Genomic DNA, 27,917 nt, shown 5'->3' on the forward strand with positions numbered 1-27,917 from the left:
CTCAAGAACAAGGAGCAGATTTTATGAACCATCAAAACTTATGGAGGGCAGCAAGTGAATGGATGCAGTAAGGTTGCTAATCCCGTAATTTTACTAATGGAGTGCTACCTAGCATACTTCATTCACAGTTCTGTTATCTTTCTTTGAGCAAAAAGTCTTTCTTAAAATGATAGTCAATAATGAGGAAGTACTGTAAGTGACAAAGATAGAGGAGGCGATGGCTGAATCGGTAGAGAGGTGGTCTGCAGTCCTTATGGACCCAGGATCGAATCCCGGCTGGGGCAGGGAACAGTTTAAGGATTTGAATTTCCTAAAAAGCAGACTTTCCTGATCTACCAGGTGACCCGCCGACATGTCGTAAAAGTACCCCCGGTAATACCAGTACACCAGTCCTGTATGAAACGGCCCTAGCATGTATTCAATATGGAGGGTGGGTGTTAGCGTCGAAGTGGTGACATGAGGAGGTGTAGGAGGACTACTGGGCCTTGGGATAGGTGACTGTCCCCAAGAAATAGGCCCTGAGCCTTTGCCTAGAGTTGAACATGTAAAAAAAAAATAATAATAATAATAATATACATTTATTTCCATTGATTCTCTTATTTCTAATTTGTGAAATTTCCATTATGCGGCGTATTTTGTCGACCATATTCTTGCATATTTGGAGACCATATTAATGGCAGGTGAAGCCACCTGCCATCCATTCACTCTGTATAGTGTGGGCTTCAGATGATTGTGCACAGAGTGACAAATAAAATATATCCTGTTATCCAGGAAATCATTTACAGCACTGAATGGTAATCATGTAAGGTAATAGATGCTTTTTGGTCTAGTGGGTTAAGGCTTTCCATCCAGATGGAGTCCTAAAGGATTTCCATCTGAGGAGTGGTTGGGGTTTTATTACATCATCATCATCAAATCCAGTGTTTCCCCATTTTATCATCGTCATCATCATCATGTAATCCAGTGTTGCCCTATTTCATCATCATCATCATCATCATCATCTAATCCAGTGTTACCCCATGGGGCTAGGCAAGGTGGTCATGCCATTTAAGATGAGAGTGACCAGCCTCACTCATCCTTGAGTGACATTACTGTCTATCTATCTGTTGCCAGTCACCTTAATCCTTTAAGGGGTAGCCACAAACAAATCACCCTCATGTCCTCCTGTCCCCAGCCATTTCATTGTCCTGCTCCCAGCTCACACCCATCTCTCTCATATACCTCTCCACTCCATCCCTCCATCTCATCCATGGCCTCCCCCCTCCCTCTCCCCATTTCCACCTCACTCACATACACTATCCTTGTCAGTCTTTCACTCTCCATCCTCTCCACATGGCCAAACCACCTCAGTGTGTTTCTCCTAACGTTTCCTATCACATCCGCATTCACACCACAATGCTCAATCACTTCCTCATGTGTCAGTCTGTCTTTCCATGTAACTCCACATGATCCTCTCAAATAACTCATTTCCACTGCTCTCACTCTTGACTTTTGTCCCTCCAACAAGGTCCAAGCTTCACTTCCATATGTTAGAGTTGGTATCACAATACTGTCATGTAGTAGCTTTTTCACTTCCATGCTCACTTCCCTGTTTCTTATCACCGCTTTCAAGGAACCAGCAACCTTTCTTCCCTGTTGAACCCTTTCAAGCACTTCACCCACTAAACTTCCATCCTTACTCATCGCACTACCCTAGTACTTAAACGCACTCACATTTTCCACTTCCTCCTCATCCAGCCTCACTGTACATACATGGACTTCACTTTTCTCAAAGACCATAACTTTACTCTTCCCTACATTCACCTTTAGATTCCGTTTCTTACACACTTCCCCAAAGTCATCCACCAAGCCTTGCAGCTCCCCTTCATCTTCACTTAACAACACAGTATCATCTGCAAACAACAGTACAGGGAGTTTCCAAACACTACCATCTCTCACCAGGGGCCACTCCAACATCCACTGCCCTACCTTGTATCTCTTTTATAACCCATCCATATACAGATTGAACAACCATAGAGGTATGACGCATCCTTGTTTCAATCCATCCTTCAACAATCCAACCTTCAAATAGAAAAATCCACTCAGTTCACTATCTACATGCACTGCAGCATTAGCACTCTTATACATACTCTTCATGGCCTTCAACAACTTCCCATCTACTCCATATATTCTTAATACTTTGCACAATCCTTGTCTATCCACCCTGTCATATGCTTTCTTCAAAAACATGAAGGCTGCATACAACTTTTTTCCCTTCTCTAGAAACTTTTCCACAAATGCTTTAAGAATGAATATCTGATATACACAACCTCTTCCCTTCCTAAAACCTCCCTGTTCTTCTCCAACTACTTCCTCTGTTATTTCCCTAACTCTGTCAATATGTATCCTACCATATACTTTTCCTCTTACACTGAGAAGACAAATGCCCGTATGATTGCCACGCACTTTTTTTTCCCCTTTTCCTTTGAGGAGAGGAAAATTATACCTGACTTCCAGTCCTCTGGGACTCTACCTTCCTCCCATGCCAATCTGCACGTCTTCCAAATCCATTCTGCTACTATCTCTTCTGGGGCTTTCCCCATTTTAACCTTCTTCATTGCTTTCACAACATCCATCCTATTGATTTCTTTCTCTCTTCTCACAACCCTCCTTCTCCCAGCCATTCCCCAGCCACTTATACATGCATTACTTTCATTCTCTATGTTCAACATTTCCTTACAGTGTTCTCTCCATCTGCTCACTTTTTCTCTCTTCTTCACTAGTAATCTGCCATTTTTATCTTTCACTCCCCAACTAACTTCTGTGGCATCCTGTCTGACTCTTTTTACCTCTTTCCAGAACATTTTCTTACATTCCCTCCACTTTAAACTCAAGTCCCTGCCAAATTCCTCACCCACTCTCTTCAAACTCTCTTTTACTATTCTTTTCACCTCTCTCTTCCGCTCTACATATAAGTCTCTCTTCCATCTGTGAACTTCTTCCACGCCACCGTTTCCCATCCACTCACTATATGCTTTCTTCTTTTGTTCCACAGCCTGTCTCACTCTTCATTCCACGATGCTGTTCCTTGCACCCCCTTTCATCTTCTCTTCACTCCACACACCACCTCATGTGCTGCACAGATTTCTTCTGTGAATATCTTGCACACACCTTCCATGTCCCCCATCTACTCCAGTCTATGTTTACCCAATCGCTCCTCCACTTCCCTCTTATATTCTGCCTTTTTCCATCCTCTTGTAACTTTTCTACCCTCCTTGTATGAAGTACTTCCTCCTATTATTCCCTTCTTCTATTTCTCCATTTCCTTTGGATTTCGATTCTGTCCACCACCAAGTGGTGTTCCGACAGTCCACTCCCCCAACCTCTATATGCTTTTACATCAATTCTTAATAGAAAAATTTTAAAGCATCTTTCCTATCGCAACCTTCTTTCTGATCGTCAGTATGGGTTCTGTCAGGGACGCTCCACTGGCGATCTTCTCACCTACCTTTCAGACTCCTGGTCATCCTCCTTTCGGGACTTTGGCGAAAGCTTTGCCATTGCACTTGACATCTCTAAGGCTTTCGATTGAGTTTGGCATAAATCTTTAATTTCCAAACGGCCCTCTTACGGTTTCTATGCTTCTATCTTTTCCTTCATCTCTAGCTTCCTTTCTAGTTGTTCTATAACCGCTGTTGTAGACGGCCATCATTCTTCTCCTAGCTCTATCAACAGTGGTGTTCCTCAGGGCTCTGTCCTATCACCAACTCTCTTCCTTTTATTCATCAATGACCTTCTAAGCTGTATATCTAACCCTATCCACTCATACGCTGATGACTCCACCCTTCATCTTTCCATTCGGTTCTCGCAACGTCCATCTCAGCAGTTACTTCAACAAGCAAGGGATGAGGCTATGGCACACCTAATGTCTGACTTGGCTCGTATCTCTGACTGGGGTAAAAATAATCTGGTTGTTTTTAATGCATCAAAGACTCAGTTTTTACACCTATCAATCCGACAAAATCTTCCACAGGTATACTCACTAATGTTTAATAATATTCAGCTTAATCCTGCATCATCCTTGTACATGCTTGGGGTTTCATTTACTAGGGACTTATCTTGGTAAGATCATATTACATCTCTTGCAAAATCTGTTTCCATTAGATTAGGTGTGCTAAGCCGATTCTGTTCCTTCTTTACCCCTGCACAATTGTTGACTCTATACAGAGGTTTTATCCACCCCTGTGTGGAGTACAACTCTCATGTGTGGGGAGGCTCTCCATGTACAGCTCTTCTCAACAGGGTCGAGTCAGAGGCTTTTCGTCTCATTAGCTCTCCTCCTCTTACTGACTCACTTCAACCTCTGTATCTTCGTTGCACTGTTGCATCTTTATCTCTTTTCTATTACTACTTCAATTGTTACTGGTCTTCTGAACTGCCTGCATGCATTCATCCACCTCTACAATGGGCGTGTAACACCCATCTAGCAGCAAGCTCTCATCCCTTCTCTGTCCAACTCTCTAATGCAAGAGTTAACCGTTACTCCCAGTCCTTCATTCATGCAACAGGTCAACTCTGGAACAGTCTCCCTCTTTCTGTGTTTCCTGCTTTTTATGATCTCCAGTCTTTCAAACAGTGTGTCCAGGCATCTCGAAATGATGGGATCTTGAATTTAGCTCGCTCTTGTATTTTGTTTTTCTCTTGGAAGGAACAATAATTGCAGGCTCACAGCCTTTGGTTTCTTCGTCTTCGCATAAAAAAAAAAAAAATTACACCTTCTCATCCTTTCATCCAGACATACATAATCAGTCATTGCCTTCCGTTCATTCAGTTCACCACCCACTCTTCTCATCACTTGCCATGTATACCTATGGATCATTTTGTGCCTGAAGAGGGTATTAGCTATCACCAACCCCCTCCCGGCACAAATGTCCACTAAAGTGGCATTACGTGAGCAATAAACCCCAATCACCCATTGGATATAAACCTGCACTGGCTCAATCTGATTGGAGTACCTTAATTACCCATTAAACCACTAGGTGCCATAATTTGGTTATTTGGTTACCACCAGGTGTAGTAAATGGTTTCCTGGTGTACAGGAAGCCATTTGACATGTCACTCAGTGTAGAGTCACCCATAGACAGAAGGAAGAGGAAATAATGAAAGATAGACAGAGGAGAAAGGAACGAAAGAAGGCAGAGAGGAAGTGCAGGCATCTGAGAGCAGCACTATATCGAGTGAGTGGATGTGGTTTATTGGTCTTTTTATGCCAACCACAGGTAGGCAAGACTGGTCACCCATTTCCTAAATGGCTAGACTGAGTAGCCTCTAGCCTAGCCCTGGATCCCTCAGCTCCTGATAAGGCAAAAAAGGAAAGAATGATAGTATTGCAGTGGATGGGTAGATAGATTACATATAGAAATATATCTTATCATGATTGTCATCTTAACCCAATTTTGCCTGTGTATATGGTGTAGGGAGATTAAGTGCAAGGTTGTTCGATATCTCTGAGGATTGGTTTCAGGGAAGAAGTTTATAGGTTACTTGAATTAATCTACCAACCATATACGATTTGTATGTCACCTACAAACACTGACTTTCATACAGAACACCTTTACACAACATGCAGTCCACAAAACTCACTTATCCCTGTTTGTTTAGCATTAAGTGGGGGATGATCGCTTTTCCAGTGTTGGAATTTGATGTTTCATGGGCCTAGTGATCAGTTATCCTTAATTGCCCATAAAACTGTGTGAACGTGTATACCATACATGGCTGTCTATGTTAAGTATGTGGTACCCAGCTTTCATTTACACCTATTCATCTCTGCTCATCAGTTTTTATATCTGCAATATGACTCATAAGGGTTTACATATAAGGCAGGGCTGTGGTTTATTGCTCAGATAATTGCCCAGGGGAAGGCTGCTGGTCACTCTCATTTAGATCACAGTTAAGTAGCCTAGTTCAGGGTCTGTACACTTCTGATGGAGTAATAAGAAACTGGTTGATAGACAGACACATTTGTCCCTGTTGTGAGCTGTTCCTCTAAGCCTCTACCTCTTACACTCTGATCATATTTATATAGTGCTTCATCAAGCTATGTTAGTCTTATGCCTTACATTCTACCCACAGGCCACTGGGTCACGTATTGGTACCATAGTGCAGGCCATCACTACCCTTGGGACATCTATTATCATGGCCCTGGTACTGGACTGGAGGCTGGGACTGGTGTCCTTTCCCTTCATACCCTTCGTCCTTGTTGCCGTCTATTTCCAGTCCAAAATACTGATGGGCCAGAGTGTCACTGAGAACAAGACCTTGCAGAATGCTGGCAAGGTGTGTGTGTGTGTGTGTGTGTGTGTGTGTGTGTGTGTAGTTACCTTATCTAATTGTTCTTACCTAATTGTATCTCTACAGGAATGAGTCAAGCTCATACTGTCCCATATTTTAAACCAGTTTTATCATCCATATCCTTAAATTTATGAATTGTTTTGGCACACACTATTTCATTTGATAGTGTATTCCACTGATTAGTTACCGTATTTTGGAAACTGAATTTGCTAACCTCTTTGTCACCTCTCTTTTTATGCAGGTTTTTACAGTGTTCTCTTGCTGATACCTCTCCATGGGTTATATACCTATTGATGTCTATTTTCTCTTTCTCTGAGATCCATTTATATAGCGGAATCAAGTCTCCTCTTTTCCTTCTCACTTGTAATGTTAGTAGGTTCAGTTTCTGTAGTCTTTCTTCATAGCTTAGATCCTTTAAGCTTGGTACCCATCTCGTAGCAGCCCTTTGTTCTTTTTCGGTCTTATCTATGTGTTTTTGATATTAGGATTCTAGACCACTGATGTGTATTCCAGGGTTGGTCTGATGAATGATGTTATTATCTTTCTCAGCATGTCTTCATTTATATTTATGAATGCTATTCTCATTAGCAAGCAGTGTGTGCATGGTTTGTACCTTCTCACTGATGTAGCCAACTGGAGATATTCTGTTATTGATAGTCACTCCTAGGAGCTTCTTCTTTTCTGATATGTGTAGGGTTGAACTTCCTAGCTAATAATCCCAATCAGGTCTTTTTCCACTTTTATCAAACTTAATTACATGACATTTGTCCACATTGAATTGCATTTGTCATCTATTGCTCCATTTATGAGGCTTATTTAATTCTTCTTGTAGCTCTCTGCAAGAATCTGTGTTTGTAATTCTCATTTGTATTTTTGCATCATTAGCAAACATGTTTAGGTAGCTTCCATTTCCAGTGTTGCTGTCTATGTCATTTATATACAGTAAAAACATAATTGGTGCCTGCATTGAGCCCTGTGGAACTCCACTAGTCACTTCCCTCCTTGATGAGTAATTACCCCTTACTACTGTTCTCGTTTTCCTTGGATTCCTCCATGATGGTACAGTTTCCATATAAATGTTTGGTGTGGTACTCTGGTACTCTGTCAAATGCTTTCTTAAAATTTAAATAAATCATTGGTGCTGTTCTGTCAAATGCCTTCTTAAAATTTAAATAGTTACTGTCCACCTATCCCTCTCTTTTCTGTAGTGTTTCTTCAACCCTGTTGTAGTAGCTGAATAGATTTGTAACATATGATTTTCCATTTCTAAAACTGAACTCTCTTTCTGGTATCTTATTGTATATTTTCAGCAGGTTTATCCAAATTTTTCCTATTAGCTTTTCTAGTACCTTACTTACAATACTGGTCAGGGATACTGGTCTATAGTTGCATGTATTCTGTCTGTTCTCTTTCTTGAATAGGGAAACAATGATTGCTCTCTTCCATATATCAGGTAGTTTACCCTGACTTAAGGATTCCTTGAATAGTAAGTATATTGGTCTTCTTAACTCTTCTGCACATTCATGTAGGACCCAACCTGAAATTTCATTAGGACTGTTTGCCTTTTCTTTGTCTCATGTACTCAACCCTTCCTTTTTACCTCTTGTTCTGATAATCGTATTTCCGCTAATACGTGTGGGCATGCATGTTCCTTATCATCTCTCTCAAAATTACTTTCTTCAGTAAAAACTGACTGGAAATTTTTTTTAAGAACTTTGCAGATATCTTTTGCTTGGATATTGTCATCCCCTCATCCATGATGGACTGTATTTTATCTTTAACTTTGGTTTTGCTTCAGATGTAGGTGTAAAATAGCTTAAATTGATCACTATTTTTATGTATAATGTTTTCCTCAAACTGCCTTTGAGCTTCTCTCCTTATCCTTGTATAATCATTTCTTGCCTTTTTATAGTTGTTATATGCCCTCCTACTCTTGTGTCTTCTGTATCTATTCCACAGCAAATCTCTTTTCACTTTTGTTTTTTTTACATTGTGTTACACCACTTCTTTATTCTTATTTCTGTTTCTTTGTGCTGAGGGATATAATTTTAGATTCGTGTTTCATATAATTCATAGAATTTTCTATATATAACACACAGTGCAGCCTTAGCCCCCTCATACATACTTTTTACAGCATTCAGGAGCTTCCTATTTATGCTTTCTCCAACTCCATGAAGGCCGCATACGACTTCTTTCTGTTCTCTAGATACCTTTCCACCAAAACTTAAGATTGAATATCTGATCTACACAACGTCTTCCCTTCCTAAAACCTCCCTGTTCTTCTCCAACTAATTCCTCTGTTATTTCCCTAATTCTGTCAATAAGTATCCTACCATATACTTTTCCAACTGCACTAAGAAGACAAATGCCTTTATAATTACCACACTCTTCTTTTTTCTCATATCCTTTGTTCAAGGGAATTATTTCACCCTCATCTTAAATATCAGGACCAACTTGCTTAGCTCCAGGCTTCTATGCTCCTAATGGGGCGCATAGGATTAGATGATGGATGGATGGACTTCCATTCCTCCGGGACTCTACCTTCCTCCCAGGCCAATCTGCACATCATCTATATCCATTCTACTACTATCTCTTCCCCTTGCTTCAGCATTTCACCACACATTTCATCAGTTCCTGAGGCTTTCCTTATTTTGACTTTCTTCATTACTTCCCCTACTTCCATCCTACTGATTTCTTCCTCTCTTCTCACCCTCCTCCTTCTCCCAGCCATTCCTCAGCCACTTATACTTGCATTACTTTCATTCTGTGTATTCAACAGATCCTTAAAGTGTTCTCTTCATCTGCTCATTTTTTCTCCCTTCTCCACTAATTCACATTAATGATTTCTTATTTATCACCCATAGCCCTGTTCACTCATATGCTGATGACTCAACACTTCACAGGTCCTTCACACTTAAACACCCATTCGCAAAGTTTAATATCTCTAACTTGCTACTTAGTACAGCAATCTCCATAAAGCAGTCTAAGGTTACTGAATGGGGACAAAGTAACTGTCTCATTTAATGCTAGGAAAACCATATACAGATATATACAATTTACTAATAGACAGGTAGTGCCAAATTCCTGGATTACCTTCAATGCCACTAATATTCCTATTTCACATAGTATTGAAATTCATGGTGTTTTGCTTAAGAATACCCTCAGTTGGACCTCTTATGTTAGATCACTAGCTAAAACCACTTTGAAGAAACTTGGATTATTGTATAGAATCCACAACTACTTCACTGATGAGCAGGTGGCTATACTGCTCATCAGTGACATGACAAGAATCGTATGCACTTTCAGCTGGAATATTGCTCTCCCATGTGGAGTGGATGTGGAGAGGGTGCACAAAAACAGCTGGATAAAATTCAGAACAAAGCTGTAAGAATAGATAGACAGAACTCTCCTCCTCTTATTGGCTCCTTTCAACATCTGTCTCGTAGCTGCATTGTTACATCTTTATCTCTCTTCTATCAGTGATCCCTCAATTATCTGGATGTGTCCAGTATGTGGATACAGGACCTTGGCTCTATTAAATCATTATCCGAATTTACTCGCTATTATCTGGACATAAAATTGCCTGAAAACTTTGGCCAGCCGGCTGATGTGTCCAAACATTCGATATCGTGGCTGCTGGGCCCACAACCAGCGTGTCATGTTCTCACAGGCAACTGGTGTGGTGGTGGAGGAAAACGTCCCAATTTTCTGCTTCCTGTTTACTTAATGTGTAAGTTTATGTACAAATATACATCACCAATAAATGGACTCAAACACTCTGGCTACTCCAGTACAGTGTGCTAAGTTAATTCTGTAAGTTTCTTCCGCACAAAGCGGCTCCTAGACACACAGCCCTGTCCACTATGGGACGCTCTAGCTTTTTCCCTTCCTCCTCTGAGCCTTTCCACATCGTCAACTTCATTGCCTGGTGGTGTGGCTCATTGAACCAATGAAACATTATGTAGCAAAGCAAGCTTCAAAAACTATACCCTCATAATAAATTAAGTTAAAGGAAGTATACAGATATAGGTACAGTTCTCTCTTTTATACTGATAAGGTTCCTTGATATCTTTCATGTAACTGAATATAAAATTATTGACAAATAGCAGTTCAAGCTAGACATCATTATTCCTCTAGCTTATTGGTAATAAATCCAAAACCCTAACACTGAGAGAGATAGTTCCTCTTTTACACAACTAATAGAAACAGACAAGCAAAATGCTTAAGGTTAACTGTTACAAATACCCGAGGTATATTAAACATTAAGAAATAACCGCCAAAACAAAGAACAATAACAAGGGACAAATGAGTCGTCCTGACGCAGAGCTAAAATGTCCGTCTGCCTCTGTACTGAATGGTAAAAATCACGCACTCGTCCTATCACTCCCAGTGAACCTTCAGCAGCTGAGTAAATAATTTTTGGTCCAGTTCAACAATTTCCCATGTACACCTCCATAGGTTTTCAAATTCAATAATAATCATCTGTGTGGCATTCTGTCAGAAGCCTTCTTTAATTAATTCATTCATTCATTCATCATCCAATCCTACATTTCCCCATGAGGAGTGAAGGACCCTGGGGCTAAGCAAGTAGGTCCTGACATTTAAGATGAGAGTGACCAGCCTCACTCATCCCTGAGTGGCATTACATAAGCAATAAGCCCTAACCACTCCTTGGATATAAACCTTCACCAGCTCATTCTGATTGCAGTGCCGTAATTACTCACTAAACAAACCAGGCACCAAAATTTGGTTATATGGTTACCACCCAGCATAGTAAATGGTTTCCTGGCGTACAGTAAACCATTTGGCTTGTCACTCAGTGTAGAGTAACCCACAGGCAGAAGGAAGAGGAAAGAATGAAGGAAAGAAAGACAGAAGAAGGAGTGTAAAGTCATCCATAGACAGAAGGATGAGGGAAAAAATGAAGGAAAGACAGAAGAGGATGGAAGGAAAGAAGGATTCCTTCTTTAAATCCAGGTAAATAGAAACTGCCCATCCTTCCCTTTCTTGAACAATGTTTATCAATTTACTCTAGAAGCTCAACAAGTTCGTAACACAAGACAGCCCTTCTCTAAATCCAGATTGCCTGGACGTTATCACCATATGCCCTTCAAGGAATTTTATCCATCTTCTTTCTAATGACATTTTCAAATAGAGTGCAGACTATACTAATAAGGGAGACCAGTCTATAGCTAAGCGGGCCCTCCCTGTCCCCACTTTTATAAATCGGAACTATATTTACTCAGTAGGCAGCTCCCCACTTTCTATGGAAAACCTTATAACATCATAGATATGCCTCACTAACTGGTCTGCACATTCTTTCAAGATCCAGCCAGCTACTTCAACTGGTCCCAATGCCTTTCTCACATCTGTATCCTTTGTCAGCTGAAGTATCTCATTTCTCTCAACTACAGTACTATTATTTCCAGTTTCAAGGGTTGCATCTCTGTTACAGGCTCTAGAAATTTCTCTTCTGTTACAAGTACTGACTGCAGTTTATCATTCATTATGTTACACATTTCCTCTTCCTTTTTATATATTACATCAGCATCTCTCAGTCTCACTATGCTGTTCTTTGTTCTCATTTTACTATTAACAAACCTGTAGAACAGCTTGGGTTCTTTCTTGCTTTTATTAACGATCTCCTTTTTGTATTTTTGTTCCTCCTGCTTCTTACTTTTACATATTCATTTCTTACTTCTTTGTACTCTTTCCAAGCTTTTTCAGTATATCTTTTTTGTACTTTATCCCATGCTCTCATCCTGATGTCAAATGCCTCCCTACATCTTTTATTAACTCAGCCTTTCTGTCTTCCTTTTTTGCAGCAAATTTAGGAACATGGTTTCTGACTCCCTCCTCATATTTTCATAAAGATATTTCTCCTAGATATTTTTCCCCCACTCCATTGTGTGTGTGTGTGTGTGTGTGTGTGTGTGTGTGTGTGTGTGTGTGTGTGAGAGAGAGAGAGAGAGAAAAAAAAAAAATTGTTTCCCATTAAGTGACATACATAGCAATGAAAACTCTTCCTGTGAATTTTGTAGATCGCCATAGAAGCAATCACAAACATCCGCACAGTGGCCAGCTTACACAAGGAGAAGCACTTCACTACCATGTACTCTGAAGCCCTCCTTGGACCTCATAAGAAGGCCCTCCAGAAGTCACATGTCAGAGGTAGATATGAGTGTCTGCTGTTTTATTTTTTCATGGTGACGTGATAGTCATTGAACTGATTGTGGCTGATGGGTAGTGTGAAGCATGTAGGTGTGGATGATAATGCTTGTGAGGTGGAGTCTGGATTCCAAGAGCTTGAATGGTGAGTGAATGCCACAATATTTAATTTGGTAGATTCTCTCTCTCTCTCTCTCTCTCCTGCTTCCAGATATTTGCCTCGCTTGCAACAATATTTCTCTCATCTGTTATGCCTTTATTGATGGTGGTTTTTGTTGATCCAGTCACTAATTTATCTAAGGTATTTGCTCTTATATTCTGACATTAGTTAGTTGAATTCTTGTCCGAAAGGCCATGAAATCAAGGCTCTTGCCTAGTCACCAGGATTTGTGGGATGGACTCCGCATTTACTTCTGTAATCGCGGCACATGACTCTGAGGATGTCATTATCGTACCCTGGCAACTTACTTGTCAGCAGTGTATCTGATTTTGTATTATATTATACACGAATATATTATACACGAATATTATTATACACGAACATATTATACACGAATCACATGCGTATCATATTACAGTATACAAGAAATCGGACACATTGTTGATGGGTAGGTTGCCAGGACATGATAACAACAATTTCAGTGTCGCACGCCGCAACTATAGTCCATATCCTTTCCCTCACCCCAGTCTGATGACTCTCGCTAGTATAAACGCAATCAGGTTGGGCTTTGAATCTCTGAGGAACCTGTTCAGCCTTGGTCAGTTGAGAAATAATAATTTTTAAAAAATCAACAACTAGTGTCTCCTCCCTCTATCCCTCTCCCTTCCCATCCCTCGCTATCACTTCTCCAAGTGTTTTTAAAGAGCGACGCCACTGAGACGAACGCCTCACTACATAGTTGACCTGTCGTCTGTGTCCCGCAAGTGACCTTACCTTCCTAGTAGTACGGCTCGCGGAACAGTGTTAACATCTTAAATGTCAGGACCAACTTGCCTAGCCCCGGGCTTCTATGCTCCTTAAAGGGCAACATGGGATTGGATGATGGATGGATGGATTGATGTATATATATATATATATATATATATATATATATATATATATGTGCAGTAATCACTCTAATATCCGGACGCCCAATAACCGAACATCCCCACTACCCGGACATAATCGTCCTGGGATCCAACATTCCCAAAATGGTCCGACCCCCCCCCCCTCCCCCCCCAAAAAAAAAAGTTTTTCCCGTCTGTAACTTGAACTTACCGTGCGCGTCGCGGGAGAGCATTGTTTTGGCGCGTCATTCCTCCGACATCCGATTGAGCGCCGCTGCATCCTCCCCACTTTCCACCTGTCTCTCACCGCGAGTGTACGCTCATCATAATGGCTGCCCACGTGATCGCTTTTGTGGTGGTGCCCTACCTGCTGTAGGGCCTCCTGCTGCTCTCGGGCCTCCTCTTAGTGTGTGTGATGATGGCCCCGCCACCTGAGAAAAGGAAGAGAGTGGTGTTGACTCTGGAGAAGAAGAGGGAGATATTGGAGAAAATAGATGCGGGGTGGTCTTCTTCCCGCATTCTCCGCGAGTTTAACCTGGCCCGGTCTACTTTGGTCGATATCAAGAGGTCCCGAGACAAACTCATGCAGTACATGGCTGACTTCTCGTCGAGAAGCAAACGCAACGTGGAAAAGGAAGGTTATGTTTACCCCCAAGTTTGCAGAAATCAACCGATCCACGTTGATTTGGTATCGACAACAACGTGCTGCTGGTGTGATGGTACGTGGAACGGAGCTGAAGGCTGCTGCTGAGAAGTTCGCCAGGCTTCACGACGCCCTAGACTTCAAGGCATCCGAGGGTTGGCTCTTCGCGTTCAAGTTGCGGCATGGCCTTACCAACCGTAAAGCACATGGTGAAGCATTGGACGCTAACGAGGATGGAGTTGACGAGTTTCGGCACAAGGTGAAAGGCTTGATCGACAGGGAGGGCCTAACTCTCGGTCAAGTCTACAACGCTGACGAAACTGGCCTATTCTATCGCTCGCTGCCAACGAACACTCTAGCCAAGGAGACGGAGAAGCATGTACCTGGCCGCAAGCTTTCCAAGGAACGGATATCTGCTTTGTGTTGTGCCAGTGCTAACGGCATGCACCGGCTTAAGCTCGTTGTTGTTGGCCGCGCAAAGCAGCCTCGGTGCCTTCGTGGGGTGATGGATGTCCTTCCTGTCGTCTGGTACCATTCTTTGAAGGCATGGTTCACAGCTGTGATCTTCAAAGACTGGTTTCACCGTCACTTCGCCAAGGAGGTCATCCATTACCAGACGAAGACACTGGGAATCCCACGCGACCAGGTAAAGGCCCTCAATCTACTCGACAATGCACCTGCCCACCCGTGCGACAAGGACTTGGTTGCTGAAAATGGCCGTATTAGGTGCATGTTTCTGCCACCTAATACGACTGCTCTCATCCAACCAATGGACCATGGAGTGATCGTGGCAACAAAGTGCCTATACTGTCGGAAGTTCCTGGACGAGGTGATGGTTGTTCTCGAGGACGAGGACGAGCGCAGGGAGGGACGGGACTCGCGAGGCAAGCGGACTTTGGAAAACCTTCGCCGCTACAACATCAAGTCTGCGCTGTACAACTGGGCTAGTGCATGGAAGGAAGTCCCTGTGAAAACTCTGGAAAATGGTTGGTCTCGTCTGCTTCTCGGAACAGATATGGAGTACGATTTTCTAGGGTTTGACGTGGACGACTTCCATGCACGGCTACGTACGCACAGCGACAATGTAGATGTGGACGATGTTCGTGAGTGGTTGGATGACGACGAGGGCGATCCTGGGTATCAGACGTTGTCTGATATCGAGATCGCGTCTTCGGTTGCAGGTGTCAGTACCGAACTTGAAGATTCTGACGCTGAAGGCGACGATGATGCGGACTCCTCTCAGCAGAACACTACTCCAGCCAACCCCAAGCTGAGCGCACTCCGGGAACATCTAGAGTTTGTCCTAGACTACCTGGAACACCCGGACTGCGACAGGGAGATGGGGCCCTTGGGACTCGTGGAGGAAGTGCGTGCTTTCAGGCAGCGCATCATCAATTGTCAGAATCGTCGGTCATTGCGTCAATCAACCATTGACAGTTTTTTCGGGCCCGTGACCCCCGCTGTGCCGAGCCCTGGCTCCACTCCGTTGCCTCCCCAAGACAGGCCCTCATGCTCCGAGCCACAGCCCAGCACATCATCCACGGTGGAGTCACTGCTCGACGTGAGTTTGCGGCTGTCTTCAGAGTCCTCTGCAGTGGGTACGCCATCACCACGACCCAGCGATGCACCCCTAGTTCGCCTACCAGTGATACTCTCGGACTCTGACAGTGAATAAACAGCACGAACTTCTCCACTAGACCACACGGGAATTTTGAGTGTTGTGCAGTGAAAAAAACAGTGTGTTGTGTTAAGGATTTAAAGTTGTGAGAGAAAAGACTATAGAAAAAAAATTTAACGTAAATAGACTTGTTTGTTTTGGCTTTGGAAAATGAAAAGAATGGGAAAAGTTAAAGTGCAACACTTAGTAAGTTACAATGGAGCATTATTTAGACAAAAGTGCACACTGTGAAGAGAACGGACTTCTGTGTGTTATTGACCAAGTTCAGTGCAAGACTTCAGGAACAGCGTACTGCAAGTGCTTCAGGAAATCGTTCTTATTGTCAGAGTCCGAGAGGAGGCGGTTATTCATCGAGGTGGCCAGGGACTTGCTGTAAGTAGCCAGAATGTTTCATACTGTACTTTTTTCCATACAATACTTACCTCATTTCACTCTTTAATGTCCTTTATTGGTGTGAATAGGGTGTTAGTAGCTATGCATGTGCAGTAGGAACGTGTTTTTCTGAGTTAGGCTAGGTTAGGGTCCATAAGTACCAGAATGTTTTTTAATGTATGAACATACTTCTAAACCCTCATTTTATGTTTCTTTTGCATTTATTTCAGTCATTTATGTGCCTTATTGGTGTGATTTGGGTCTTAAATAGGTGCTATGCATGTCCAGAGGGAGTTGTATAGGTGTTTCTCTGAGTTAGGGTCCATAAGTACAAGTCCATAAGCTGGGGCCCAATATCCGGACAAAACCAATAACCGGACCTACCAATAACTCTATTATGTCGGATATTGGAGTGATTACTATATATATATATATATATATGGAAATGGCACAGCTTATGAAGTGTGGACAGCATTCCAAGGGCTTTAGTGATGTGTGATTGATTGTGTGGTGCATTTAATAGGACATGGTGTTGATAATTCTCACATATTTGTAGTTTCTCTGACCCTGTTATTATATCCTACTTCAGATTTTAGGTGGAAAATATGGTCACAATGATGGTGATGATAAGAATGTTTACCTTGTTACATTTCTTGTGATTCTATTTTTTTTTTTTTTTTTCAGGAGCCACTTTTGGGTTCTCTCAGGCTATTCCGTTCTTTGCCTATGCTGTCACAATGTTTTATGGTGGTTACCTCGTCAACGTTGATGCCATCTCATTTGATAAAGTCTTCAAGTAAGAGCATTTCAGTGTGTGTTTAGTTTACAGAGTTTTTTGTTTTTTCCTTCAGCCCAGTGACATAATTGTTGCTACTGCCAAACAGTTATAATTAGCTAAAGAGAAGAGAGATTTTTTAACTGGAGGGATTGGATACAGTCTTCATTATTCCCTTCACTGTTAGAGTGTCCTCCTGGCCTGAATATCGTCTGGTAACTCCAAGACAGGGTAATAAAGAAGTCAGTAGGGAAGTGAAAGATAAAACTGGTAGATTGATTGTGGAGAAGAAAGCAAAAGTGAGCAGATGGAGAGAATACTTTAAGAAACAGTTAAACATAGAGAACGAAAGTAAAGCTTGTATAAGTGGCTTGGGAATGGCTGGGAGAAGGAGGGTGGTGAGAGGGGAGGAAAAGATCAGTAGGATGGAAGCAGTGGAAGCAATGAAGAAACTCAGAATGGGGAAAGCCCCAGGAATTGATGGAGTGTTTGGTGAAATGCTGAAAACTGGGGGAGAGATAGTAGTAGAATGGATATGGAGGATGTGCAGATTGGCCTGGGAGGAAGGTAGAGTCTTGGAGGATTGGAAGTCAGGTGTAATTATTCCTATGTATGAAGGAAAAGGGGAAATTGAAGTGTGTGGCAATCATAGGGGGATTTGTCTTAGAGTAATAGGAAAAGTATACAGTAGGATAATTATTGACAGAGTTAGGGATATAATAGAGGAATTAGTTGATGAGGAACAGGGAGGTTTTAGGAAGGGAAGAGGTTGTGTAGATCAGATTTTCATTCATAGGTTTTTAGTGGAAAAGTTTCCAGAGAAGGGAAAGAAGTTGTATGCAGCCGTCATGGATTTGGAGAAAGCATATGACAGGGTGGACAGACAAGGATTGTGGAAGCTTATGACAGAATAGATAGACAAGGTATGTGGAAGGTATTGAGAATATATGGAGTGGAGGGGAAATTGCTGAGTGCTGTGAAGAGTATGTATGAATGAGCTAGGGCTACGGTGCGTGAGTGAGTTCTTTGATCTCAGTGTGGGACTGAAACAGGGTTGTGTGATGTCTCCATGGCTGTTTAATATATACATGGATGGGGTTGTAAAGGAGGTGCAAGGTAGGGCGCTGGATGTGGGGCTGGCTCTAAGGAATGAGGGTGAGATTTGGAAGATTCCGATGTTGTTGTTTGCTGATGATACAGTATTGTTGAGTGAAGATGAATGGGAGTTGCAAGGCTTCGTGAATGAATTTGGGACAGTGTGTAGGAAGAGGAAGCTGAAAGTTAATGTAAACAAGAGTAAAGTTATGGTGTTTGAGAGGAATGAAGTCACAGAATGCACGGTGAGGTTGGATTGTGAGGATATGGAGAATGTGAGTGCATTCAAGTACCGTACTTGGGTAGTGTGATGAGTAAGGATGGAACCTTGGGGGAAGAAATGTGTGAAAGGGTACAGCAGGGAAGGAAGGTTGTTGGTTCACTGAAAGCAGTGATAAGAAATAGGGAGGTGAGTATGGAAGTTAAGAAGTCACTGCATGATAGTATTGTGATCCCTACCCTGACGTATGGAAGTGAGGCATGGACCTTGCAAGAGGGGAACAAGTCAAGAGTGAGAGCAGTAGAAATGAGTTACTTGAGAGGAGCATGTGGAGTGACATGGAGGGACAGGTTGACGAATGAAGAAGTGAAAGAACGTTGTGGGGTAGATGTGGATGTGGTTGAGAATTAGGAGAAATACACTGCGGTGGTTTGGACATGTGGAGAGATTGGAGATTGAAAGACTGGCTAAGAGGGTGTATGAAGGTGAGGTGGAGGGAGGGAGAGGGAGGGGTAGACCGAGGATGAGGTGGGGGGATGGAGTTGAGAGGTATATGAGGGAGGGGGGAGTGAGTTGGAGGAGGGTAGTCAAATGGTGGGTGACAGAGCGACTTGGAGGCATTTTTTCTGCGGCCACCCTTTGTGGGATTAGGACGTCAGGCTATAGATGGATAGATGGATTAAGACTATATGAAGTAAATGGGAAGTTATTGAATGCCATGAAGAGTCTGTATGAGGGTGCTAAGGCTGCAATGCATGTGGATAACGAGCTGAGTAAATTTTTCTATTTGAAGGTTGGATTGAAACAGGGATGTGTCATGTCTCCATGGTTGTTCAGTCTGTAAATAGATGGGGTTATAAAAGAGATACAAAGTAGGGCAGTGGATGTTGGAGTGGCCCTAATGAGAGAGAGCAGAATTTGGAAACTTCCTGTATTGTTGTTCGCAGATGATGCTGTATTGTTAAGTGTAGATGAAGGGGAACTGCAAGGCTTGGTGAATGAGTTTGGAAGTGTGTGTAAGAAACGTAATCTAAAGGTGAATGTTGGGAAGAGTGAAGTTATGGTCTTTGAGAGAAATGGTCACTAAATGTACAGTTAGGTTGGATGATAAGGAAATGGAAAATGTGAGTGCATTTAAGTACAATACTTGGATAGTGTGATGAGTAAGGATGGAGGCTTGGAGGATGAAGTGCTTGAAAGGGTACAGCAGGGAAGAAATGTTGCTCGTTCTTTGAAAGCAATTGCTGTATGATAGGATTGTGATACCAGCTCTAATGTATGGAAATGAAGCTTGGACCTTGTTGGATGGACACAAGCCAAGAGTTAGAGCAGTGGAAATGAGTTATTTGAGAGGAGCACGTGGAGTCACATGGAGAGACTGACTGACAAATGAAGAAGTGAAGGAGCAGTGTGGTGTGGATGTGGATGTGATAGAAAGCATTAAGAGAAATACATCGAGGTGGTTTGGCCATGTGGAGAGGATAAAGAGCAAGAGAGTAATGAGGAGAGTGTATGTAAGTGAGTTGGAGGGATGGAGAGGGAGGGGGAGGCCGAGGATTAGATGGAGGGATCGAGTGGAGAGGTATATGAGAGAGGGGGATGTTAGGTGGGTGGAGGGCAGTGAAATGGCAGGGACAGAGCAATGTGGAGGTGATTTGTTTGTGGCCATCCCTGGTGGGATTGAGCTGTCTAGCAATAGATAGATGGATCTATCTATCTGTCTATTGCCAGACGCCTCAATCCCGTATGGGGTGGCCACAAACAAATCGCCTCCATGTCGCCCTGTCCCCCGCCATTTCACTGCCCTGCTCCCATCTCACATCCCCCTCTCTTATATACCTCTCCACCCCATCCCCTCCATCTCATCTGCAGCCTCCCCCTCCCTCTCCCCCCCTCCACCTCACTCACATACACTCTCCTCGTCAGTCTCTCACCCTCCTTCCTCTCCACATGGCCAAACCACCTCAGTGTGTTCCTCCTAATGCTTCCTATCACATCCACATCCACACCACAATGCTCCTTTATATCCTCATTTGTCAGCCTGTCTCTCCATGTGACTCCACAGCTCCTCTTAAATAACTCATTTCCACTGCTGTCACTCTTGACTTGTGTCCTTCCAACAATGTCCAAGCTTCACTTCCATACGTTAGAGTTGGTATCACAATACTGTCATGTAGTAACTTTTTCACTTCCATGCTCACTTCCCTGTTTCTTATCACTGCTTTCAAGGAACCAGCAACCTCTTTTCCTTGTTGTACCCTTTCAAGCACTTCACCCTCCAAACTTCCATCCTTACTCATCACACTTCCCAAGTACTTAAACATACTCACATTTTCCATTTCCTGACCATCCAACCTCATCGTACATTCACTCACTTCACCTCTCTCAAAGGCCATCACTTTACTCTTCCCTACATTCACCTTTAGATTCCGTTTCTTACACACTCTCCCAAACCCATCCACCAAGCCTTGCAGCTCCCCTTTGTCTTCACTCAACAACACAGTATCATCTGCAAACAACAGTGCAGGGAGTTTCCAAACACTACCCTCTCTCACCAGGGCCACCCCAGCATCCACCGCCCTACCTTGTACCTCATTTAGATAGAATTCCAAGGATAAACTGCAAAAAATATCTCACCAGACTGAAAGGTTAACAGTTCATATATGTACAGCAGTTCCCTTTACTCACTTTGAGTGAGCAGAAAAAACATTTGACGGTATTGGAGGAATGTTTCTTGCCTTTTAAAGCATTGTAAACACACCTTTCTCTTGTCTTTGAGACTGGACTGATTCCTCATATCCCCAAAATATCAGTGTGGTGTCCTAAGATGGCCGAAGGCTTGGTCTTTTGGATGCCTCCTACAAAGGAACATGTAGAGTGAAAAAAAGATATGACCAGGAATAAAAGGTAATATGCAAGACTGACAACATAGGAAGGATTTTACTACAATTTGTTTAATGCCCTCAGGGTAGCCGAGGCCTTAATTTTGGGTACAATGATGGTGGGACAGGCAGTGGCATTTGCTCCCAATTACCCCAAGGCCAAAGTAGCAGCCGGCCACATCTTTAAGCTGTTGGATCGCAAACCACTCATCGATGCTTCACCAGACGTTGGCCGTAGACTGGTGAGTTCAGCTTTCTAATAAGTTAAAACTGAGATTAGTTTTTTACTGGTTAATCCTTCAGTGAACACCTTTGATGCAGGTCATCAGTTTTCTTGGTGCATCAGAATTACTCAGAACAGTTTAGAATACACTTAGCATTACTTATGGACAGTAACATGAATCATATATCAAGACATATTATATCTTATAATACCATTACGGGAAATTATGAATTGTGAGATTCCAAATATTATGCTGTATATTATATGGTAGAATACTCATTGATAGGGTTAGGCTTATAACAGAGGAGCTAGTTGGAGAAGAACAAGGGGGATTTAGGAAAGGAAAAAGGTGTGTAGATCAGATATTAGTTCTAAGATGTTTAGTGGAGAAGTATCTAGAGAAGAGAAAGAAAGTGTATGCTGCCTTCATGGACTTGGAGAAAGCTTATGACAGAATAGATAGGCAAGGTGTGTGGAAGGTATTAAGAATACATGGAGTGGATGGGAAATTGTTGAATGTTAAGAGTATGTACGAGGGAGCTAGGGCTACAGTGCGAGTGGATGGTGAGCTGAGTGAGTTCTTTGATCTCAGTGTGGGACTGAAACAGGGTTGTGTGATATATCCATGGCTGTTTAATATATACATGGATGGGGTTGTAAAGGAGGTGCAAGGTAGGGCAGTGGATGTGGGGATGGCTCTGATGAATGAGGGTGAGAATTGGAAGATTCTGGTGTTGCTGTTTGCTGATGATACAGTATTGTTGAGTGAAGATGAATGGGAGTTGCAAGGTTTGGTGAATGAATTTGGGACAGTGTGTAGGAGGAGGAAGCTGAAAGTTAATGTAAACAAAAGTAAAGTTATGGTGTTTGAAAGGAATGAAGTCACAGAATGTACAGTGAGGTTGGATGGTGAGGATATGGAGAATGTGAGTGCATTCAAGTACTGTACTTGGGTAGTGTGATGAGTAAGGATGGAACTTTGGAAGATGAAGTGCATGAAAGGGTACAACAGGGAAGGAAGGTTGTTGGTTCACTGAAAGCAGTGATGAGAAGTAGGGAGGTGAGTATGGAAGTTAAGAAGTCACTGCATGATAGCATTGTGATCCCTACCCTGACGTATGGAAGCGAGGCGTGGACCTTGTAAGAGGGGAACAAGTCAAGAGTGAGAGCAGCGGAAATGAGTTACTTGAGAGGAGCATGTGGAGTGACATGAAGGGACAGGTTGACGAATGAAGAAGCTCTTTGCAGTGAATAGTAACTTTGCTATGTTCAGTAGTAAAACACATCTATGCGACTGTTCATACAGCGCTTCAGCTAAAGTCACATGCCACAGCAATTTTTTACAAGCACCCATGACAGGAAAGGATTAAAATTGTGTGTAAGATCAGCCAGACATCTTTAAGGTGTATATTTTGTTGCAGAGTGGGCCTGTGTCAAGAGTGGAGATGAAGGAGGGACATTTTGCATACCCAACCCGGCCTAATGAGAAGATCCTAATGGGGCTGAGTGTTAGTGTGGAACGTGGTAAAACTCTTGCTCTTGTTGGGGCATCGGGCTGTGGAAAATCTACAATTATCAGCCTGCTTGAGCGATTCTACGATCTCAACAAAGGGGAACTGGTTAGCTCTTTTTAGAAACTTTTGCTAGAGTTTTTGTATCTCAAGCTGAACACTAAGAAAACACAAAGTGCCAGTAAGGCATGAGTAGATGGAGGTATGATAATGTAGTGATAGAAGTGTAGTAAACTGTGTATGGATAATATACCTGTAAGCTTTGATGGGCATGATATGTGCTGTGTTTGAACAAGCAGCGTATAGAGATTGATGACAGGGGATCAAGTTGATTGGTTGAATTTTGTATATATATATATATATATATTATATATATTCTATGTTTGCACAAATGAATAGAGTCAGCTGTGTAATGTATCCAGTAGGAAGTACTGTCTTTGATATCTTGGATGCATAAGTTTGCTAAGTGTAATGCACCATCAGTCACTCATATGATTTACTGGTACTGCTACTTTTAAATTATTACACTTAGTAACAATTCATATGGCTTATTTAACTAAGGAAACATTATTACATTGGTTAGTAACACTATAATCAATTGGATGTGAAGTAGTTTAGTGGGTTACAGTGCTCGAAGTGGATGTGATCCATAAGGGCTTACATCTAAGGAGTGGTTAAGTTTAATAACTAATTTAATTCTACTCACCGTAAGTGTGTGGACTAAGTAGCTTAGCTCCAGGGTCTTGTTCACTTGATGGGACAATGAGATGTTTGATTATAGATAGTAATGTACATTATCCATTTGTTTTCCAGTGCATCAGCAATCAGGATATCCAGAGTGTAAATATTGGGTGGACACGAGGGCAGTTGGGTCTGGTGTCCCAGGAGCCAGTGCTATTTGACCGCACCATAGGGGAGAATATAGCATATGGGGACAACTCTCGAACGGTCACAAAGCAGGAAATTATTACTGCTGCCAAACAGGCGAACATTCACACCTTCATAGACTCACTTCCTGAGGTATGTATTGATTAAATTCTCAAAAAGTGCACTAGATATTAATTCCTTCAGTCCGTTGCTAAGGTTGAATGAGACTCATTGAGTTAATTACTGTACCAGACAGAGTTTGAATTTGGGCCCTTGTGGTCCATGAGCATTACTGAGCCAAAAACAGGATCCCCACTTTGTATCTGGGCTGTGAGGGCTTTTATAAACCTTATTGCACAATGACATACTCTAGTTTGTCACTTTATGCATGGTACATACAGATGATTTTATTTAGTTTAGGAGAGAGATTTCTATTTGAAGGGCTCTGATGTTGCCTTCAATAATTGCTTCACTATAAGCAATTGTTGCAAATGTCATTAAAATTATCTGGAGGCAGCAACAGTAATATAAAACAATACATCATCATGGTGAAGAAATTAAGTGCACATGGAACTGAATAGTCATTAAAATTATCTGGAGGCAGCAACAGTAAAATGAAATAATACATCATCATAGTGAAGAAGTTAAGTGCACATGGAACTGAATAGACTTAATTTCCAGATTTTTTCTTTGCTGCATAGATTTCTCCATGCTCTCTGTATTTGCCATTCTGTGTTGTTTGCCATTTGTCACATATAATAATAGTAATAATAATCTGGTCGTGTTTCTCAGAAGTGCCAGTTCTTCCTAAGGAATTCACTAGCACTCATCACTCACATACACTTTTAAAATAACGAAAGTTATAGCATCGATCATATGCACTACAGACTTCATCAGCAAAAAAGTGGAAGCAATTAAACCCTATAATCGTTTGCACAACACCTCTCCCCATATCGAAGCTTTTTGAAAAGAGAAAGGCTTTGAGCCGCCCTTGAAAACATTCAGTAGGAGTCAGTTGCCTCATGAATAATGGCATTTTACTACATAACCTAGGGGCTGTATACGAGAAAGACCTGTCAGAAAAGATGATGCTGAACACCTACTGGCCCATTAGGCGCAAAGATTCGTCATCAGTTTTTATCATCACATCTAGAAGTGCTGACTGAAGTTGTAACAGTTCAGCAAGATGCAGCCATGCCTCGGTATATGTCAGTTTGGTATACTATAAATCGATAGAACAATGAGCTAAAAGTTTTACACAGTTTTGCAATAACGATGGCGAAATTCGCTTATATGATAATTGTGGTAGCTGTGCACAGCAGTCCCATAGCCTTCCCCTTCCTCTCCCCCCCTCCACCTCACTCGTATACACTCTCCTCATTAGTCTCTCACTCTCCATCCTCTCCACATGGCCAAACCGCCTTAACTTATTTCTCCTAATACTGCCCATCACATCCACATCCACACCACAATGCTCATTCGCTTCTTCATTTGTCAGTCTGTCTTTTCATGTAACTCCACGTGCTCCTCTCAGATAACTAATTTCCACTGCTCTCACTCTGGGTTTTGTAATACAGGATATATAAGTGTAGTCTTCAGTGTCACTTAGTGTACTGTAACCACTCATTTTACTTGCAGAAGTATGATACACGTGTGGGATCTAAGGGAACACAGTTGTCTGGAGGTCAGAAACAACGCATTGCCATTGCTCGTGCTCTTGTCAGGAACCCCAGCGTCTTACTCCTTGATGAGGCCACTTCTGCCCTTGACACCGAAAGTGAGAAGGTCTGTCTACACTTACTTTCTGTTTCTGTTCGGTGGTAGGTGACAGCACCTACCATCCACTCACTTGATGGATTAATACCTACAGTAACTAGTGGATACTGAGTAGACTCTAGCACCAGTCGAGCAGGGCTGTACTCCCAAGGTGGATGGAAAGCTGATGACAGGGAGAGCTGGTACTCCCTGTTCATCAGCCCTCAGAACTAGTTCCTGACCATCCCCCTTTGCTGAACTTTTTCAGTGTTTCAGTAACACAGAGAGTAGGCCAGGATGCTCTCTAATACATGTTTCTCTAACTGTCAGCACCAAACTACACGCACAGTACATACTACACTTACTTTTCAAAATTGAAAAAGTAAATATGGCGCATGTTACTGATGCCTCGGAGTCCCCGGGGGGGGGGGGGAACATAAATGCCCCCACCATTCGCCCCTCTCCTGGTGATGAGTCTAAGAGCTGCCCGGAACCACTGTCAGACTCACTTCGTCTTCATTTCTGCAACATTCGTGGCCTTTCCTCTAACTTTCTCTCTGTTGAACATCACCTCTCCTCCTCTAAACCTCACCTTCTCTTCCTTATCGAGACTCAGCTGTCTGAGGCAAATGACAGCAAACCCTTTTCTGTATCCTCCTAGTTTCTCTGTACTCATTTCATAGCCGAAGGTGGCTGTTGTGTATATGTACGCAACGACTTATCTTGCTCTTGTGTTCCTGAACGTGATTCTTCTGAATTCTCTACACTCTGGCTTCGGCTTTAGTGGGTAATTATGGCGCTCCAATCGGATTGAGCCGGTGAAGGTTTATATCCAAGGGATGGTTGGGGTTTATTGCACATGTAATGCCACTCTGGGATGAGTGAGGCTGGTCACTCTCATCTTAAATGTCAGGACCAACTTGCTTAGCCCCGGGCTCCTATGCTTCTTATGGGGCAACGTTGGATTGGATGATGGATGGATGGATGTTTGTTTAATTTTCCTTGATTTTGAATCCTATGGTACCCCATTTTATCTTGAGATGGAAAATGTGTTAAGATAATGATTTGTGATTTTGATAGTCACTTGTTTTAGAAAATGGCCATCAAGTGATATGGGATGTCAATTATTTTGTCTCTTTCCGCTGTGCTCCTGTCAAGTTTCTTGCAGATATGTTAGTATTAATGTAGTGCAGTATCTGTACTCTATTACATCACAGAATCTCAGTTTCCTCATGATCTTTCCTGTTAAATTAGTGATCAAGCACCAACAAAATGACTTTTGTCTCTTTGGTACAGGTGGTTCAAGAGGCCCTGGAGAAAGCCCAGGCTGGCCGTACCAGCATTGTCATCGCACACCGACTCTCAACTATACATGGAGCAGATAGGATAGCAGTGGTTGAAGGTGGTGAAGTGGTGGAGTTGGGCACGCATACCCAGCTGATAGAGAAGAAGGGACACTACTATTCCCTCTATCAAACCAATAAGTAGAACTGGACTGTTAGAAGAGTTTAGAGTGGTAGAATTAGTTACTGAGGTGACATTAATGCCATTTTGTAGTACTGGTATGGCCTTACAAAACCATGGTAGTGAAAGAGACACTGTGTCTCACACAGTTTTACCTATCAGTATACTGCAGTTTTTAACAGTGACAAGAGTGAATGGGGAGAGCAGCAGTAGCAAAGTGAAGCTGTAGTGTAGAACCGAAGTTGCAGTTGTTGCTTTATTTTTTAAGAAGTAGGTGATAATTATGGCCATCCTTGTAGATCAGCAGTAGCAGCAGCTGTACTAATGTCAGTATTTACTTTTTTTTTTTTTTTTTAATGGATCTTCATCTAACCAAGCATACCAGAAGGAAACAAGAAGTAAAAAAGTGCCTATTGTCCTGGTCACTGATAATGAAGAAAAATAAATGACACACTGAAATGTGTTTGCAAAGTGTTTTCTGTCCTGATAGTGGTGTTTCAGGACTCAATTTTTTGTGCATATGTGCACATATATGTAATGGAATTTAAGTGTTCATTGTTTAATTAATGCAGTTAATTAGGTTTCCAGAATACCAGTTTATGAAGCAAAATTGCCTGTAAAGTTTCTGTTTGCGTTAGATAAATTTTAAATGTAGTTTATATAGCCCTTACTGTATCCAGAGTAAATATATTTTGCTGCTGTGCTTACAATTTGAAAAGTATTGTAACAATTCTGCCTGTGTTGTTTTGTAGTGTGATTTATTTTATTTTATTGTACTCTATTCCTGTATTCTTCTGTACTGTTTATACCAGTATGTAGTACTTCTCTGTCATACCTAATGGTGTAAGTACACTCAGTCCTCGTAAATCGCGTGTTCATAGAGCACG

The 27,917-nt window shown here is 42.1% G+C and overlaps 1 protein-coding gene across 1 annotated transcript in view; it reads left to right on the plus strand.

Moving 5' to 3' along the window:
- The window catches only part of Mdr50 (Multi drug resistance 50), a 74,471-nt gene extending 47,161 nt beyond the window's left edge, over nucleotides 1-27,310 (plus strand). The window contains exons 18-25 of the mRNA XM_080279986.1: nucleotides 6,112-6,315; nucleotides 12,372-12,501; nucleotides 16,923-17,034; nucleotides 21,296-21,452; nucleotides 22,855-23,052; nucleotides 23,758-23,964; nucleotides 25,450-25,596; nucleotides 26,863-27,310. Of these exons, the coding sequence (XP_080136112.1) occupies nucleotides 6,112-6,315; nucleotides 12,372-12,501; nucleotides 16,923-17,034; nucleotides 21,296-21,452; nucleotides 22,855-23,052; nucleotides 23,758-23,964; nucleotides 25,450-25,596; nucleotides 26,863-27,054 (1,347 nt within the window). The 3' untranslated portion in view covers nucleotides 27,055-27,310. The remainder of the gene's footprint in view (nucleotides 1-6,111; nucleotides 6,316-12,371; nucleotides 12,502-16,922; nucleotides 17,035-21,295; nucleotides 21,453-22,854; nucleotides 23,053-23,757; nucleotides 23,965-25,449; nucleotides 25,597-26,862) is intronic.
- The last annotated feature ends 607 nt before the right edge of the window (nucleotides 27,311-27,917 follow it).

This window comes from Coenobita brevimanus, chromosome 82 (genome assembly GCF_032717465.1).
Source record: "Coenobita brevimanus isolate Jiangsu-jjx chromosome 82, ASM3271746v2, whole genome shotgun sequence".
Lineage (NCBI taxonomy): Eukaryota > Metazoa > Arthropoda > Malacostraca > Decapoda > Coenobitidae > Coenobita > Coenobita brevimanus.